The sequence below is a fragment of the Hyperolius riggenbachi genome, chromosome 4 (assembly GCF_040937935.1).
Source record: "Hyperolius riggenbachi isolate aHypRig1 chromosome 4, aHypRig1.pri, whole genome shotgun sequence".
Classification (NCBI taxonomy): domain Eukaryota; kingdom Metazoa; phylum Chordata; class Amphibia; order Anura; family Hyperoliidae; genus Hyperolius; species Hyperolius riggenbachi.
Window position 1 is genome coordinate 260,504,929 of NC_090649.1, and position 19,461 is coordinate 260,524,389.

A 19,461-nucleotide genomic window follows, 5' to 3' on the forward strand; every position below is an offset into this window, starting at 1 on the left:
TATAACAAATCTTGTATGGCACATATTGCACAGGCTCTTTTTTTTTTTTTTTTTTTTTTTTACTTTGAAATTTAACAGTTCAGGTAAGTAAAAAAAAAAAAAAAAAAAAAAAGAGCCAGAATGAAACGTACTACTGTGACTGTTCTTCCTCTTTTTTTTCACCCAGTGCAGCACTGACTGTTTTCTGAAGTAAGCAAGAGGGAGGCACTGTGACAGCGCTGTAAGGCTTAATACTGTGGTCAGCACTGCACTTCACATCCCCTCGCTATGTCAGGTTGGCTCAGTAGCACAGGCACACGTTCAGTACCTCTCAGGCCACGCCTTCTGGGCTGCTCTAAGAGACCCCATAACACATCCCACACTTTTGACAAGAATCTCTTAGCAGTGTTTTGCAAGGGCAGAAAACTGGTGTTTCAGTTTTTCAGCTTAAGGCAAGTAAGTAAGGTAATTTTTCAAACATTTGTTCAAGCTACTTTATTATAACTTCAGCTCCCTGTGCTGACAATTTGAGTTTTATTTTTACACTAGAGGTCTGCTTTAATTTTAAAGCAATCCTGAGCTGAAAGATAAAAGTCAAAATAAACATACACGTCATACTAACTTCTCGCCTAGTCTACTATTCGATCTCTTTCTCCTCTTCCGCGTCCTGCTTTTCTCCTGTGACCAATGGAATTCTCTGTCCTCTATATTAAAAATGGTGATGTCCCTATAACAGCTTCCGGGTCAGCACTCCATTGATCTGTAATGTCACCCTCTTGAGCCACAGGAAAATATGGACATTACCTTGCACATAAGTTGGCCTTTCAGTTAGAACCAACAGAAACTGATGTAGTGGAAAAGAGCCCTAAGGCTTTCAGTTTCCGACTAGATGTAGTCGAAACTGGAAGGAATCATTGTTAGAAAAAAAAAAAGTTGATGGTGAGATAAGTAAGAAATATTAAATTTCAAGCACATCATGTGTTGTTATAAATAATTTTATTTGGTTCATGTTCACTTTAAGATCTTTGTACCTTTTTAGTAGTTGTATTTAAAAGTGGTATGTCAGTCATGCCCAGTAAATACATAAAAACAGCGGAGATAATCATTGAAAATAGTTATGAGGAAAGCCAGATACTATAAAATACAAGAAGCCCAACTTTATATTATCTGAACAGGATGGTTGTAGAAGGACAAATATACTTAAGAGTATACATCTGCCTGCAGCCTCTTCTGATGTTTATCTCCCATAATGCATCTTGTTAGAGACTGTTGTGGCATAATTGCATTACATTGGCCCAGCCAGCTTTTATTACAATATAATATAAGTAAAATAACAACCAGAATCCTTGCTTTGTGTTTAATATATAGGTTCTAAAGATGCTCTGGAAAAAGATGTTTGAAACACTAACCATAAACCTTCTAACTACAATCATCGTGACTACTCAAGCATCGGCTGTAGTCAGTAGTCACAAGAAACAAAAATCTACAAAGAATCATTATATAACATGATTACAAAATAGAAGCAGCTGAAACTGACATTCTATTGATTGTCAAACAAAATGAAAAAAATATGGTCATCACTAATGAAAATAACCCACTTCAGTACCTAGAAGAAGAAATATAAAAATAATAGGCTTTACAAAAATATTACAAATAAAGAACTTTCCCAGCATCAGCTGTAGTCACGATTTCCTCACAAACAAAAATCTACAAAGAATCATTATATAACATGATTACAAAATAGAAGCAGCTGAAACTGACCTTCTGATGATTGTCAAACAATGAAAAAATCTGGTCATCACTACTGAGAATAACCCACTTCACGACCTAGAAGAAATAATACAAAAATAAGAGGCTTTACAACAGGGGTCAGGAACCTTTTTGGTTGAGAGAGCCATAAACACCGCATAGTTTAAAAAGTAATTCTGTGAGAGCCATACAATATTTTTCAAACTGGGACAGTGCACATGCGCAGCAGAGGGCTCATGTCCCTGTTGCCATGGTGATGTGTATACAGTTGATCCACGGGGCAGCGGAAGTGTCAGATACGTATTCAGCTTATCTTGGCTTTCAGCAACATCAGCAATTTCCCAGACAGGAGAAATACAGACTAACAGGTTGTACAATAAGCTAGCTGACTTGGGGGTTGATTCACTTTGTAGGACGAGATCCCCACACTTTGGCCCAATAGGCTGCTTGTCAAGCGCAGGGATCTCGTTCTATAAAGTCACTGGACCTGACAGGGCCCAGAGTGGGACAATTGGAGCAGCCGTTAGTTTTGGAGTAGCGCGAGTAAGTTAGTAGTGCATGCTACTGCTGTAGCGTACCTATTTTGAAAATGTTACTTGCGCTGCCACACTAAACTGCACTGCTTGAGCAGTTTAGCTTAGTGAATCAACCGCTAATGATTTGTATGTGAGCCAGATGTAGCCATCAAAAGAGCCACATCTGCCCCCCGAGCCATAGGTTCCCTACCCCTGCTTTACAAAAATATTCAAAACAAAGACCTTCCTTCAACTATCCATCTCATTAAAGAATGTATCCAATTAATATTACTGCAGTAAATTTAGACAATTGGAGCTTTAAACCATCCCTAATTATAGTATTACAGAATTTACTGAATTTCATGATAAGTTATATATCCAAGAACACAAACTTGATAACTCGAAGATTTGTGTTCACAGCCCATGTAACTTTTACAGCTCAATCCATAATTCTGAAGTGAACATTAGGAATACTAAACTTAAGATTTTTTTTCTTAAACTACATCTTTCTCTCTTCCTTCCCCCCCCCCCCCCCCCCCCCCCTCAAGACTACCCTCACAGTGCACCCTTTACCAACTAAAACCCTCCTCTTCATACCAACCTCTGAGCATCTGCATCTTTGTAGTCACCTCACCCCACCAACAGCCACACTTTCCCTTCAATAACTAGTGAAAGGAGAGGATCAGTAACATTCAACCCATACCCATTCCCAGATTTCACTGTGGGAGGCTTTACCTCTCTGATAGTGTGGCAGCCTGCCTCCTGAAGTGAACGGACACCTGAATGGAAGCCCCAACTGACATTATTGCTGGAGCATTTGGGGGTGGGTATTTGAGGGCATTAGCATTAAGCTGTGGGGAAGAAAAACGTTTTAAAGTGTAAATGGGCTTTGAAAAAAAATCGCTGGGACAGATGGTTTACTTTTAGAATTCTGTAATACTTTTGTTAAACAAGTAGTCCCTCATATGCTCTGTCTGTACTAACGTCTCTTCCAATAATGTGAACTCTTCATATATCACACTTCTTCCTAAAGATATTAAAGTTCTTACTTTTCGTGCCAGTTGCTGACCAATAGTCCTTATTAATGCCAGTATTACAATTCAAAATATACTTGCAGAGAGGCTATAAAACACTCTCTTAGTGTACTAAGACATCATCAGTTTTGTTTATGGCTAGATGCCTCCATTATAATATTAGATGCAGAAAACTCCTTCAATAGCATTACATCTTTATAGTAGCATCCTTGTTAAAATTTGTCCTGGCCTTGGAAAGAAAAATAATGGCCTTTTTATTTACCCTGTTGCAGTACATAAAATGAATGTAAATAAATCAATCTTAATCAAGCATTAATCAAAGCACCATTTTCCACTATCAGCATTTTGTGATCCGTTTCCGATTGTGTGGGGACCGCAAATTGCTAGGTACTTGGTTGGCTAATAGAAACCATGTGGGATCTATTCCCATTAGTGCACTGCGTTTGGGATGTGATTCTTCATGATCACAATTGTCGTGCCTGCTGCATTTTTGAGGTGCTTGAGCTCCTATGCTATGTAAACAATAGAAGATCGAGAGCCCAATATAGTGTAGTATGTATTAGTAGAGGGTGGGATGTATTATGAAATGTAAGTAATATACTCACAAACCCGGGTTGCCTCCAAAGCAACCACTGTTCAGGCAGGTGGGGAGAATAAGCCTGTCCCCACTCAGGATTAACCTTCCTGGCGGTAAGCCCGAGCTGAGCTCGGGCTATGCCGCCGGAAGGCACCGCTCAGGCCCCGCTGGGCCGATTTGCATATTTTTTTTTTGCTGCACGCAACTAGCACTTTGCTAGCTGCGTGCAGTGCCCGATCGCCGCCGCTACCCGCCGATCCGCCGCTATCCGTCGCGCCGCAGCCGCCCCCCCCCCCCCCCCGACCCCGTGCGCTGCCTGGCCAATCAGTGCCAGGCAGCTCTATGGGGTGGATCGGAATCCCCTATGACGTCACGACGTCGTTGACGTCGGTGACGTCATCCCGCCCCGTCGCCATGGCGACGGGGGAAGCCCTCCAGGAGATCCCGTTCTTTGAACGGGATCTCCTGATCGCCGATCGCCGGCGGCGATCGGAGGGGCTGGGGGGATGCCGCTGAGCAGCGGCTATCATGTAACGAGACTTTGTCTCGCTACATGAAAAAAAAAATTAAAAAAAAAAGATTTGCTGCCCCCTGGCGATTTTTTTTTTTAGCAAACCGCCAGGAGGGTTAAGATGTCGCTCTCTGTGGATAGAGGAAACTGTAGGGTAGATCACCCTTCCACCAAGGGTGGACTTCTGGATGCACAAAGGTGTACAGAGGCGCCGGAAGGATAAAAGTAGCTAAAAAGTTTAAAAATTGTTCTGGTTGCGGTGGTGGACCGGCCAACCATAAACAGACAAAAAGCTGTCAATGTTCAAAACATATACAGTTTATTCAATTACTCCCATAAACAAAGTCGCAACGTGTTTCGCAGGCAAGAACCCGCTTCTTCAGGCAATAACAGACAGGAGCAATACACAGCGTGTAGTCTAGATGATGCTTGGCACCTCTAGGCACCTCTATGCTATGTATAGGAGTAATGGAAAATCACATAGCAATTGCACTGCTATGTAATTTTTCTCACAATACAAAATATTTCCCCACCCATTTTTTTCTCCCGCTGCAAAACTGTCAAACCGCAATTGGACCATCTGCCTGACAGATTGTGACGGAATGGCAAAAATGGAAAATAGAAAGAATCTCGATTGCGATCATGTTTCTTACTTGAAAATGGCCCTTACTCTTTCAACTATAGATAAAGACCCTTGCACTAAAAGTTTGCATAATGATTACATCCAGGGAACAACATTAAGATTAAAAGAGGCGAAGATTCTGGCATGGGCACGTTTGGTTTTGGGATGCTTTTCTGGATAAATGGCATTGTTTTTGTCTGCATTGTTGTTGCTTCTCCCCGTTGATTATCTAACCATAATACATTCTTTAATGCTTTATCAACCTCCTGAAGACTAACCCTAATCCATTCACTAATAGTGTATCAACATCCTTATGCCTAATTATAATGTGGTCCTTGACAGAAACCTCTTCCCGATGTTTCTTAATGCAAACCCCTTCTTGATGCTTAACTCTAACCTACCCCCTTAGTTAATGGTCACTCTTCCTGATACCTAATCTTCTGATCCTAACAGCTAAAAGTATTCTCTTTCTACACTAATCCTCTAATACTAAATATCTTAATTGGCACCTAAATTTACCGGTAACCAATACTCACCTTCCACTATCTGCTTTTAGCTTCAGTGTGTGGCACTCTCAGTTGTATCTGCAATTCTTCATTTCCATTAACTTTATTACTGGGAGCCCAAACCATGCACTGGATGTTATTAAGTTTTAGTGCACAGTACCAAAACGTATTGGACGTATGCATCAAATTCACCTGCTTCATTCTGAAGTATGTGGAGGATTCTAAAGTTACTCTCTCCAAATCATCTCTCCCTATAGCCCTCCATATTATCCCCTTTTCAGAGACCCTTTTGGGTAAAAATGTCAAATCCTCCAAGTTCATATAAAAATTTATAAAATACATTTAAAATTCTGGATTAACCTCATAACCATAATATGTTTATAAAGGGGAGCTGAAACAAGGAAAGTGAACCAACACTGAAAGTTAGCAGAAATGTTAGATGAGACGCTTAAACCCACATCTATTCCATTTCAAACTTTAAAATGTCAAATTACTCTCCATGTGATATCCACCGCTCAAAAACATAATCTCTAGAATAAGAACAATATTCGCTTCGCTTTAACAGAGCTAATGGGAGCGTGTCACTTATTTGGATAAATTGTGAACTAATCAAATGCTTTCTTGAGGTTAGTTTTATGTTTCTTTGAAAAAAAAATCACAGTCCTGAAAAATCCATTTACTTTTAATGTATTCAGCTACTTTGACAATGAACATAACTCAGTACTGCAGTTTTGTCTCTGGGTGACTAGCTTGACCAAGCCTCAACTTACGTTCAAACAAAGGATGCTTCTAACTGTATTAGACAAGCAAAGTTTAATACTAGGAAGACTGATGAAGACTTGTTTCAACACCAGGACCCGTATTCAATTAATTTTCTCCTGAGCTTTCTCGCAAGAGAAAACTCTTTTTAACACCTAGCAATTGAAAAAAGTACTAAAGAGTAGGTAAAAAAAGATGAGGCTAAAACTCATTTTGAGTATTTCCTGGATTGCTGGGGGCTTAAATTTATTTTTTATAAGTCGTGAAAATGTCTCCTGTGAGAAACCCCAGGAGAAAAGTTAATTGAATAAAGGTGGCCATACACTAATGCTGGGAATACACCATATATTTTTAGATAATTTAGATAGATAATTTCCGACATGTCCGATATTCCTTCCGATCATTTTTTGGGTCGTTTTCCCATAGAAGTGAATGGAAAAAGATAAGAAAAACTAGCGGAAAATAAGAGAAACGAGCGGGAAAAAACGATCAGATGGAAAATAGAGTGGAAAAATGTATCATGTGTACCCAGCATAATAGAATTCAGCACAATTGATCCAGGGATTCTATCTGACTGCCTCCTGGAGTCGAGAAGGATTTTTTTTCCATTAAAGGTTAATTGGGTCTATTGTTTTCAATAGCCAATGTAACGATGGGTGAAGCACAGAGAGGATCTGATTACCGGTGATCTGCAGTATCACTGGGAATACAGATATATACCAGATTATATGTGATCTGCAGTATCACCGATAATCCGATATACAAACTAACCTCTGTTCACCTGAGTAGAGTGTAGTGTTTGGTGTAACAGTAACACTTAGAGGACAAGGCCTCAGTGCAGTAAAGAATACTGCACAGATTCCTTCCGCAGACCTGAGCTCTCCAAGACGGGAGGAGTCAGACTGACAGTAGGAAGGATTGTCTGAAAGTGACCCTCAGAAGGAAGGGTCGCTAACAGAGCGAGGAACTGCCTCTAACAGTAAGGTCGGTTCTCGAGGTCGGACAAGCCAGGTCGTACACACACGGACAGATATAGTACAAGATCAGAAGACAAAAGGCGGAGTCAAAGTACAGGCAGGGTTCGGCAACGGGGTATCAGATATATCGAGGTACAGAATCAGGAGGCAGAAGCGGAGTCTAGGAACGAGCCGGGGTTTGGCAACAGAGTATCAGAAGTATCGAGGTACAAGATCAGTGTTCAGAGGAATAGTCAAGGCAGGCAAAAGGTCATAACAGATAATCACAATCAAACTAGTACTTTAGCTATCAACAGAATCTAGCTAAGTGTAGGATTACAGCTCCAGCTGGTCCCGGCACACTTGCGGATCTGACTACGGATCTGGGTGCTCCCACGTATGTGATCGCAACGCCAGACAAGGAACAAGTGAACAGCCAGCAGTATATATACCCAAGGACCTTTCCAGGACCTTCCTAATTGCTGGACCAATGAAAGTTGTGGAAAATGTCAGCTGACCAGCCTGGTCAGCTGACTCACTTCTGACTGTTATATAAGCTCTGTCTCTGCGCGCGCGCGTGTCACTGTGAATCCGGGTGGACTAGCAGTCCCAGCCATACTAAAACTGTCTTGCAATGTATCTTGAGAACCGCGTGCGGGGGGCGCCTCCAAAGCGGATTCCGCCGTTCCCAATGCGGATTCCGCCGTTCCCAATGCGGATTCCGCCGTTCCCAATGCGGATTCCGCCGTTCCCAACGCGGATTCCGCCGTTCCCAATGCGGATTCCGCCGCTCTGCCTGAGCGGCTTGCGGCGGTACTTCCGCGTTGAGACGCGCTACTGGACTCACCTCGAGAGACGGCGGCTTTTCCGCGATTCCTCACAGCCAAAAATTGTGAAACTAATATGTGCACAGATCCCATGTTATTTTCAGGATCCGTTTGACCTGTTGCAGTAAACAGAACACAAAATTGGAACTTGCACCATCTTTTTCCGGATAGTGGATTCCAATGGAATCAATTCAAGCCTATGAGAGCGGACAGTGTCAGTTTTCAATAGGCTTGTTGAGTGTACATTCCTGCTATACTTACCTGTCTTTGTGTCATCTTGGATCCTCCATGCTGCTGCCACACCACTCTGCTCCACTGCATGGAACGCTCAGATGGTATATAGATTGGAACTAGGGTAGAAGCAGGCTCCCATTGGATTGCAATAAATAAATAAATAAATAAATGAGAATCCTGCTTGGCAATGGGGAGAATTCTTATTTGTTCACTGAGTGATGGACCTATGAGAATCCTCTTAGTTGCTAGTCATGATTCTTGCAATTCAGTGGGGGCCTGCTTCTTCCAGGACTTTGGTCTATATACCGGCTGAGTGTCCCATATGGTGAAGTAGCAGCACAGGACCCAAACGATGGTGGCAACGGCAGTGCAGTGCATGCAGAACAGATGCTCTACCGTGAGTAGTGGGAACATGTCAACAGATAAGTGACGGAGTACAGCGTATCTGCTCAGGATGCTGTGAACTTGCCATTTGCATCTGTTGTAGTGGGAACCCAGCCTAAGGGGTTTTTGCCTTCCACTGAATCATTTTGGATAGGTAAGGGTGGAGGACAGAAATGTACCTACTGTAATTTTTACCTATTTATTCTTTTTCTCCTGGTTAACTTGATAGATAGATTTTTTTTTCCAACTAAACTAACTACGTAAGGTCAGGGCCGGCCCGCTCACGAGGCGGGGTGAAACTTTTGCCTCAGGCGGCAAATTTCTAGGGGCGGCATCCGCCCGTCGGTGGGTGCGGGGAGCCGGCCGCCCAGCTGGAGGGGTAGCGGGCAGGACGGGGGTATTGGGCCTAGCGGCGGGGAGGGGGGTCGGACCCCCCCCCCTCCCTCGCCTGGGTCCCCCGTCCTCTGCTCCCCTCCAGCCTTAAATACATCAGAAGCGCAACTCGTAAGAGGCAGTGGGCGGGGAGGACTCACCTCTTCCTCGATCCAGCGTGCGCTCCACTGACGTCACTTCCTGCAACGCCGCCCACTGTATTGTAAATGGACGGCGCTGCAGGAAGGAACGTCAGTGGAGTGCACGCTGGATCGAGCGAGGAAGAGGTGAGTCCTCCCCGCCCACTGCCTCTTACAAGAGTTGCGCTTCTGATGTATTTAAGGCTGGAGGGTGCGGAGGACGGGGGACCCAGGCGAGGGAGGGGGGGTCCGACCCCCCCTCCCCGCCACTAGGCCCATTACCCCAACGCTGCCCGCTACCCCTCCAGCGCGGCAAGTTTCCCTACCACTGCTACTGTCTAGTGAGTGCGCTCTTGTGGCTGCCTCACAAGCACTGTGAGTCTGACAGGAGCAAGGCACTATACAAATACTGGAATTATTATTATTTAAAAAAAAATGTAATTTTATGTGGAAACTCTTTGCACTACCGGTTAGGGCTCCGTTCTCACAGTCACGGTTAACATCCTCCAGTGACCCTCTGCAGTAGACTAGTTATGCGTACAGATGTGCACTGGAAAATTCAAGGTTATTTGAGTCTATGTATGATTAGTTTACTTTGCATGCCCACTGAATGATGGAAACCAGTAAGTTCATTTAGATAAAATTAAACACAACCTGTGTCCAACTGTTTACTGAGTTGTATATGTTGCCTGTCCCGTCTTCCATCTCTAAACTACTTTTACATGTTAGTTGTTACTAGACTGGTTCCCACTAATCCTATCACAAAATATCAGATAGTGACAGAACAACAGTTCCAGGAGTCAGAATGACTTTTCCTGTCCTCGGATCCTTTCCAGTGACCTTACCTGGGCCCCTGCATGGAGGGTGGAACAAACTATACCCTCTGTGGTGGACAATCACACGTCTGCCCTTTTCTTCCAAATACATTTCTTCTGACCACAGCTCTGGCCAGGAGTGTTCTTCAAAGAGGAGATGCACACAAATATACACTAGCTCCAGGGATCTCACACAATACAAAGAGAAGAGTAGAGGATATATTGGGCACATAGCAACCTCTAGTGACAAACATGCAAAAGCCTCCACAACATAATGTTTTATAATCCATTTCTGCCACGCTACACAAAGATGAAAAACCTGAAAAAATGTAGAACAGTTATGTAAATAAATACAAGCTAGTATTTATCACAGCCTAGCATGGTACGATTTTTTATGCAGAAATATTTTCTTCTGTGGAAGAAAAATTATTCCTTTGTAGGAAATAATGATAGACCTTTCAAATGAAAAGAATTGTGTACATTTGGCTTGCCCTCCCCTTTTATGAAAATCAACTAAAAATACAAAAACACTGTTCATACAGGCAGGAAAGCTGACAACATCTGATAACCTTTGCATATTGCTTCCACATCACTTTAAAGAGGAAGTTTAACCAATTAGTAGCTGATATCCCCTTTCCCACGAGAAAGCTTTATCTTTTTTCTCAAATAGGTCATCATGGGGGGTCTGCATGGCTGACCACAGTGTGATGGTCCTGACAGTTTGCTGCCTGTGAACCTCATTGCATTATAGGAAATAACAGCTTTTTCTAACTGCCAAGCAAGCAATATCTCCCTCTGTGCATAGAACTCTCAGTAAATGAACATTTTATACAGATCACCTGGCAGAACTAAAGATGTCACCACCAGTGATACATTTCAGAATGTCAATCAGGGGGAGGAAAGATTTTATAATGGTCTAAGGCCCGGTTCACATTAGCGGTTGCTATCCGGAATCGCCGTGCCGGAGCCGTGCCGGAGCCGGACCGCATGCGGACCGGACGAAACGGACGCACGGCATAGCAATGAAAGTCTATGCGACCGTTCACATGCGTCCGTTTCGTCCGGACCGGAGCCGGACCGGATCCGGACTCCGGCGTCCGTTCCAACATGCGCTATTTTTTGGTCCGGCTGGTCCGGCTGACGTATCCGGACCGGAGCCGGAATGTTGCATCCGGCCAATGGAAACCAATGAGAACCGGAGAGCGCACAACACACTGGCTATAAAAACCGGATGTTGTACCACACTTCCTATGCAGACTCTATGGTATGGTGGCCATTTTGGATGGGGATCACATGGCACCAGCGTTCACAGAGTGGAGCAGCAGTGACTTCATGCTGGAGCTCTTTGGCAGCAATATGGAGCAGGATCTGTCTGATAGCGAGGGGGTGAGGCCCTACACATCAGAAGACCTCATCCTACAGGTGCAGCAGGTACCAGCCCTGTGGGACAAGGGGGATGCGGACCACAGCAACATCAAAAAATGCAGAGGCCTGTGGAAAAAAATTGCCAAGCTGTATGTGGAGGACTTTGAGAACTTGAGCAAGAGACAGCAAGGCACAGAGGGTATGTTGACTAGAAGTTTTTTGGGGGGGTCTTGTTGTTTAAGCTTGTGATGTATTCAACTTTTGCTATGGATTTGTGTCACCCACGTGTTGCCCACCCACCCGTGGCCCACCTACCTGTTCCCCACCCACCTGTACCCCACCTGTGATGTATCACACCCACCTGTACCCCACCTGTGATGTAACCCACCCACCTCTACCCCACCTGTGATGTATCCCACCCACCTGTACCCCACCTGTGATGTATCCCACCCACCTGTGCTGTATCCCACCCACCTGTGATGTATCCCACCCACCTGTACCCCACCTGTGATGTATCCCACCCACCTGTGATGTATCCCACCCACCTGTGATGTATCCCACCCACCTGTACCCCACCTGTGATGTATCCCACCCACCTGTACCCCACCTGTGATGTATCCCACCCACCTGTGATGTATCCCACCCACCTGTGATGTATCCCACCCACCTGTGATGTATCCCACCCACCTGTACCCCACCTGTGATGTATCCCACCCACCTGTACCCCACCTGTGATGTATCCCACCCACCTGTACCCCACCTGTGATGTATCCCACCCACCTGTGATGTATCCCACCCACCTGTGATGTATCCCACCCACCTGTGATGTATCCCACCCACCTGTACCCCACCTGTGATGTATCCCACCCACCTGTACCCCACCTGTGATGTATCCCACCCACCTGTACCCCACCTGTGATGTATCCCACCCACCTGTGATGTATCCCACCCACCTGTGATGTATCCCACCCACCTGCGATGTACCCCACCTGTGCACATAAAACATACACAATGACCAATTATTATACATCAATTTATTTTAAAAAATTAATACATTTAAAATCACTCAAACTTGAAACTCCAAAATAAACACATTTCAACAAAACATATTAAAAACCAAACCTTCACCCTCGTCCAGGTGGTGTGGTAAAATAAAGTCTCAGTTGGTCCCTGTTCCGCAGTGACACTACCCTTGGCCTGGTTGCATACCTCCGCAGGGGCATTAGTGGAAGCACATTCGGGGGTTCCGGAGTCTCTCTTTCCTCCTGCCGCACAAAGTTGTGGAGGATGCATGCTGCCTTCACCACGACAACTGCGTTGCCCGGTTTCAGCAGCATGGGCGTGTGGAACACCCTCCACTTTGACACCAGGATCCCAAATGTGCACTCCACCATTCTCCTTGCACGGCTCAACCGAGCATTGAAGTGTAGCTGGCTGGCATCAAGTCCCCTGTCTGGGTACGGACGCATTACATGGTCGGACAGGGCGAAGGCCTCGTCCCCCACAAACACATAGGGGTAGGCCGGTGCCCTTGTCCCAGGCCAGGGTCTGTCACGGGGGAGACGCAGTCTGCCTTCCTCCATCAGCCGGCAAAGGGTCGTACGCTGGAAAATTCCAGAGTCATTGGAACTACCGTACGACCCCACATCCACGTACACAAACTTGTAGTCCGCATCTGCCACTGCCATTAGAACAATGCTGAAGTATTTTTTATAGTTGAAATAATGGCTGCCACTCCCCACGGGTTTCTGAATCCGGATGTGTTTCCCATCCAGTGCGCCAACACAATTAGGAAACTTGCACTCGGTCCAGAAGCCCTGGGCGATCTCCTCCCATTTCGTGGTGTCCGGCACAGGCATGTATCTGGCCCTCAGTCGCGTCCAAAGGATCCTCGAAGTCCTCACGACGATGCCTGCCACCGTGCTCTTCCCAATACGAAATGTGACATGTAGCGATGTATATGTTTGTCCAGTTGCGATGTACCTACAAGAGAAATAATCGAAATCAATTTTTCATGTCGTTACAGGAGAAAGGTACAAGACAAGGTGGCGCAATATACGGGATGCATATGTGAAATGGCTACGGAAGAAAAAACTTGCCGAACGAAGTGGCAGTGGCGGGGGAAGGCGACAAAAAGACTACCAATTTGCCAAGCAATTGTCTTTCATCAATGCAAGCCTGGAACCTAGACTGTAAGTACCACTACTGTGGGCAGGAACTGAGAGCTCATTTACCATGACTTCGGCCATGTATTGCTATGGCCTCAATTCCCATGGCTAGCGAACTTTTCTCACAAGCTTTATCAAATGTTGGGTAGAAACGGGTGATAAAGTGATTGCTAGTGTTTGCTAGCTCTGTGAATTGACGCCACATGCTGTTTGGCACACCAATAAATATTGTTTTTATCTACAGGACTGAAGACAATTTGGAGCAAGAGGAACCGACCCAGGAGGCACGGTTCAGCAGTGAGGAGAGCTTGGTGGATGATGACGTCGCCGATGTAACCTATTGCCCCGAGGCGAGGAGTAGGAGGAGGGAGTCCTTAATCACAACTCCGTCCTTTGATGATGACTTGGCAGAAGAGAGCTTGGATGTTGAGGTTGCAGGACCGAGTGTGGAAGAAGCTGAACCTCCACAATCGACCGCTATGGAAGCTCCAGGGGAACAAGAACAAAGTGAGGAGCACCGAGAGACTGCAGCACAACCTGCGCGCAGGGCAACCCCGACACAGGCCAGAGGACGGGAAGATGCTGCCACACCACCAGTGAGGACCACCACACCAGTGAGGCGTCGAGGTACCCTCCCCCCAACAAGGAGAGAGACAGAGTCCGAGATGTCCGGGGCTGTCTCCGGACTTCTCGGGATTCTTCAGAGCCACCAAACTCTCATAACCCGGCAGTTGCAAGATGAGGACAGGGGCCATATCATGGAGCAGTACAAGTCCCACATCACTACACTGCAATGTGAGCTCGACGCTGTACATGGGCACTACAGGGACGAGCTTAAAATGATGCATGAGATGCACAGAGGAGAAATCGACCAACTGCGTGCGCAGCATCATCAGTCGGTGGGCCAGCTGCAGAACATGATGCAGCAAATGCATCAACAAAGCAAGGAACTACTGAAGTTGCAGGCACACCCGTGTTTTCACACTGTGATGTCTCTAATACCATATCTAGAAAAGGTGCCTTCACAAAACCTGATGGCGTGCCATTCCAATTTGCTGGAGGTGATTAAACAGCACCTGGACACGCCATTATTGCAACCACCAATTTTTAGACCCCCACAACCAACAGCGGTGCCCACCTGGCAATCATCACAGATGTACACCGGCTACAGAGGCAGTCAATATGGGCCACCGCTGTCAGGGTCCAGCTCATCCACGACCAGCACCCAAGAGAGTCCAGATTTCCAGGCAGCAACTCCCACCTTTTCTAGTAGTGGTGCCGATACAATTTGAAAAAAAAAGTCAAATTGTTCCTGGACATGCTCCTCTGAATACCTCCGATCCACGGAGGAAGGATACCATCACAGGGCTTTTTAACTTTTGGTTTTGCTGGACTTGAACTTTAGGGCCTGGTGTCCCCGAAAGACACTACCTGGGTCACAACCTTGTGCCTGTTGCACTGCACCTGTAGTCCTGCACCTGTGCCTTTGATTCCTCTTGTTCCTTACTTTGTTGATCCTAATCACTTGCACAAGACCCTTGGAGCCATGGGTGAAGGACACCTTCACTGGTCGGTGAGAGGCCTAGCCTTTTCACTGACCTGTGTCCTTCATCCATGGCTCAGAGGGTCATGTGCCAGTGGTTAGGTTTTTGAAGCACTTCAATTTTAGGGCCTGGTGTCCCCGAAAGACACTACCTGGGTCACAACCTTGTGCCTGTTGCACTGCACCTGTAGTCCTGCACCTGTGCCTTTGATTCCTCTTGTTCCTTACTTTGTTGATCCTAATCACTTGCACAAGACCCTTGGAGCCATGGGTGAAGGACACCTTCACTGGTCGGTGAGAGGCCTAGCCTTTTCACTGACCTGTGTCCTTCATCCATGGCTCAGAGGGTCATGTGCCAGTGGTTAGGTTTTTGAAGCACTTCAATTTTAGGGCCTGGTGTCCCCGAAAGACACTACCTGGGTCACAACCTTGTGCCTGTTGCACTGCACCTGTAGTCATGCACCTCTGCCATCGGTTCCTCTTGCTCCTCACTTTGTTCTTGTTCCTAACCACTTGCACAAGACCCTTGGAGCCATGGATGAAGGACACCTTGACTGGTCGGTGAGAGGCCTAGCCTTTTCACTGCCCTGTGTCCTTCATCCATGGCTCAGAGGGTCATGTGCCAGTGGTTAGGTTTTTGAAGCACTTCAATTTTAGGGCCTGGTGTCCCCGAAAGACACTACCTGGGTCACAAACTTGTGCCTGTTGCACTGCACCTGTAGTCCTGCTCCTCTGCCATCGGTTCCTCTTGCTCCTCACTTTGTTCTTGTTCCTAACCACTTGCACAAGACCCTTGGAGCCATGGATGAAGGACACCTTGACTGGTCGGTGAGAGGCCTAGCCTTTTCACTGCCCTGTGTCCTTCATCCATGGCTCAGAGGGTCATGTGCCAGTGGTTAGGTTTTTGAAGCACTTCAATTTTAGGGCCTGGTGTCCCCGAAAGACACTACCTGGGTCACAAACTTGTGCCTGTTGCACTGCACCTGTAGTCATGCACCTCTGCCATCGGTTCCTCTTGCTCCTCACTTTGTTCTTGTTCCTAACCACTTGCACAAGACCCTTGGAGCCATGGATGAAGGACACCTTGACTGGTCGGTGAGAGGCCTAGCCTTTTCACTGCCCTGTGTCCTTCTTCCATGGCTCAGAGGGTCATGTGCCAGTGGTTAGGTTTTTGAAGCACTTCAATTTTAGGGCCTGGTGTCCCCGAAAGACACTACCTGGGTCACAAACTTGTGCCTGTTGCACTGCACCTGTAGTCCTGCTCCTCTGCCATCGGTTCCTCTTGCTCCTCACTTTGTTCTTGTTCCTAACCACTTGCACAAGACCCTTGGAGCCATGGATGAAGGACACCTTGACTGGTCGGTGAGAGGCCTAGCCTTTTCACTGCCCTGTGTCCTTCATCCATGGCTCAGAGGGTCATGTGCCAGTGGTTAGGTTTTTGAAGCACTTCAATTTTAGGGCCTGGTGTCCCCGAAAGACACTACCTGGGTCACAACCTTGTGCCTGTTGCACTGCACCTGTAGTCATGCACCTCTGCCATCGGTTCCTCTTGCTCCTCACTTTGTTCTTGTTCCTAACCACTTGCACAAGACCCTTGGAGCCATGGATGAAGGACACCTTGACTGGTCGGTGAGAGGCCTAGCCTTTTCACTGCCCTGTGTCCTTCATCCATGGCTCAGAGGGTCATGTGCCAGTGGTTAGGTTTTTGAAGCACTTCAATTTTAGGGCCTGGTGTCCCCGAAAGACACTACCTGGGTCACAACCTTGTGCCTGTTGCACTGCACCTGTAGTCCTGCACCTGTGCCTTTGATTCCTCTTGTTCCTTACTTTGTTGATCCTAATCACTTGCACAAGACCCTTGGAGCCATGGGTGAAGGACACCTTCACTGGTCGGTGAGAGGCCTAGCCTTTTCACTGACCTGTGTCCTTCATCCATGGCTCAGAGGGTCATGTGCCAGTGGTTAGGTTTTTGAAGCACTTCAATTTTAGGGCCTGGTGTCCCCGAAAGACACTACCTGGGTCACAAACTTGTGCCTGTTGCACTGCACCTGTAGTCCTGCTCCTCTGCCATCGGTTCCTCTTGCTCCTCACTTTGTTCTTGTTCCTAACCACTTGCACAAGACCCTTGGAGCCATGGATGAAGGACACCTTGACTGGTCGGTGAGAGGCCTAGCCTTTTCACTGCCCTGTGTCCTTCATCCATGGCTCAGAGGGTCATGTGCCAGTGGTTAGGTTTTTGAAGCACTTCAATTTTAGGGCCTGGTGTCCCCGAAAGACACTACCTGGGTCACAAACTTGTGCCTGTTGCACTGCACCTGTAGTCATGCACCTCTGCCATCGGTTCCTCTTGCTCCTCACTTTGTTCTTGTTCCTAACCACTTGCACAAGACCCTTGGAGCCATGGATGAAGGACACCTTGACTGGTCGGTGAGAGGCCTAGCCTTTTCACTGCCCTGTGTCCTTCTTCCATGGCTCAGAGGGTCATGTGCCAGTGGTTAGGTTTTTGAAGCACTTCAATTTTAGGGCCTGGTGTCCCCGAAAGACACTACCTGGGTCACAAACTTGTGCCTGTTGCACTGCACCTGTAGTCCTGCTCCTCTGCCATCGGTTCCTCTTGCTCCTCACTTTGTTCTTGTTCCTAACCACTTGCACAAGACCCTTGGAGCCATGGATGAAGGACACCTTGACTGGTCGGTGAGAGGCCTAGCCTTTTCACTGCCCTGTGTCCTTCATCCATGGCTCAGAGGGTCATGTGCCAGTGGTTAGGTTTTTGAAGCACTTCAATTTTAGGGCCTGGTGTCCCCGAAAGACACTACCTGGGTCACAACCTTGTGCCTGTTGCACTGCACCTGTAGTCATGCACCTCTGCCATCGGTTCCTCTTGCTCCTCACTTTGTTCTTGTTCCTAACCACTTGCACAAGACCCTTGGAGCCATGGATGAAGGACACCTTGACTGGTCGGTGAGAGGCCTAGCCTTTTCACTGCCCTGTGTCCTTCATCCATGGCTCAGAGGGTCATGTGCCAGTGGTTAGGTTTTTGAAGCACTTCAATTTTAGGGCCTGGTGTCCCCGAAAGACACTACCTGGGTCACAAACTTGTGCCTGTTGCACTGCACCTGTAGTCCTGCTCCTCTGCCATCGGTTCCTCTTGCTCCTCACTTTGTTCTTGTTCCTAACCACTTGCACAAGACCCTTGGAGCCATGGATGAAGGACACCTTGACTGGTCGGTGAGAGGCCTAGCCTTTTCACTGCCCTGTGTCCTTCATCCATGGCTCAGAGGGTCATGTGCCAGTGGTTAGGTTTTTGAAGCACTTCAATTTTAGGGCCTGGTGTCCCCGAAAGACACTACCTGGGTCACAACCTTGTGCCTGTTGCACTGCACCTGTAGTCATGCACCTCTGCCATCGGTTCCTCTTGCTCCTCACTTTGTTCTTGTTCCTAACCACTTGCACAAGACCCTTGGAGCCATGGATGAAGGACACCTTGACTGGTCGGTGAGAGGCCTAGCCTTTTCACTGCCCTGTGTCCTTCATCCATGGCTCAGAGGGTCATGTGCCAGTGGTTAGGTTTTTGAAGCACTTCAATTTTAGGGCCTGGTGTCCCCGAAAGACACTACCTGGGTCACAACCTTGTGCCTGTTGCACTGCACCTGTAGTCATGCACCTCTGCCATCGGTTCCTCTTGCTCCTCACTTTGTTCTTGTTCCTAACCACTTGCACAAGACCCTTGGAGCCATGGATGAAGGACACCTTGACTGGTCGGTGAGAGGCCTAGCCTTTTCACTGCCCTGTGTCCTTCATCCATGGCTCAGAGGGTCATGTGCCAGTGGTTAGGTTTTTGAAGCACTTCAATTTTAGGGCCTGGTGTCCCCGAAAGACACTACCTGGGTCACAACCTTGTGCCTGTTGCACTGCACCTGTAGTCATGCACCTCTGCCATCGGTTCCTCTTGCTCCTCACTTTGTTCTTGTTCCTAACCACTTGCACAAGACCCTTGGAGCCATGGATGAAGGACACCTTGACTGGTCGGTGAGAGGCCTAGCCTTTTCACTGCCCTGTGTCCTTCATCCATGGCTCAGAGGGTCCTGTGCCAGTGGTTAGGTTTTTGAAGCACTTTAATATTAGGGACTGGTGTCCCCGAAAGACACTTGGGCAGCTATGCCCTGCAACTCTTCCAGCACAAAGTTGGTGGTTGGTGTTCCTTAAAACTGACCGGGCTATACCATAGATATGTTATTTTTTTGTCTTCCATGTTGGAAGAATGTTTCCATGTTGGAAAGTGGTTGTTTTTGCAATAAAAAAATTTGTTTTTACGTACCTCAGTGTGATGAGTAGTTGTTCTTGTGGTGTGACTGCTCTCCTGAACGTGGTATCCTTCTTCCTAAGGTCATCCTTCACCATCTCC

At 46.8% G+C, this 19,461-nt stretch overlaps 2 protein-coding genes across 18 annotated transcripts in view; both read left to right on the forward strand.

Moving 5' to 3' along the window:
- KLHL32 (kelch like family member 32) overlaps positions 1-19,461 on the forward strand; it is a 494,024-nt gene that overhangs the window by 318,812 nt on the left and 155,751 nt on the right. The window lies entirely within an intron of this gene.
- LOC137503752 (uncharacterized) lies at positions 13,463-15,012 on the forward strand. Its single transcript, XM_068231205.1, has 2 exons — positions 13,463-13,537; positions 13,758-15,012. The coding sequence occupies exon 2, from the start codon at positions 13,993-13,995 to the stop codon at positions 14,803-14,805; it is 813 nt and encodes a 270-aa protein (XP_068087306.1). The 5' UTR covers positions 13,463-13,537; positions 13,758-13,992; the 3' UTR covers positions 14,806-15,012.

What these genes read in the sequence shown, in the direction of transcription:
- LOC137503752 (XM_068231205.1), top strand. Translation starts at nt 13,993, where the DNA reads ATGGAAGCTCCAGGGGAACAAGAACAAAGTGAGGAGCACCGAGAGACT.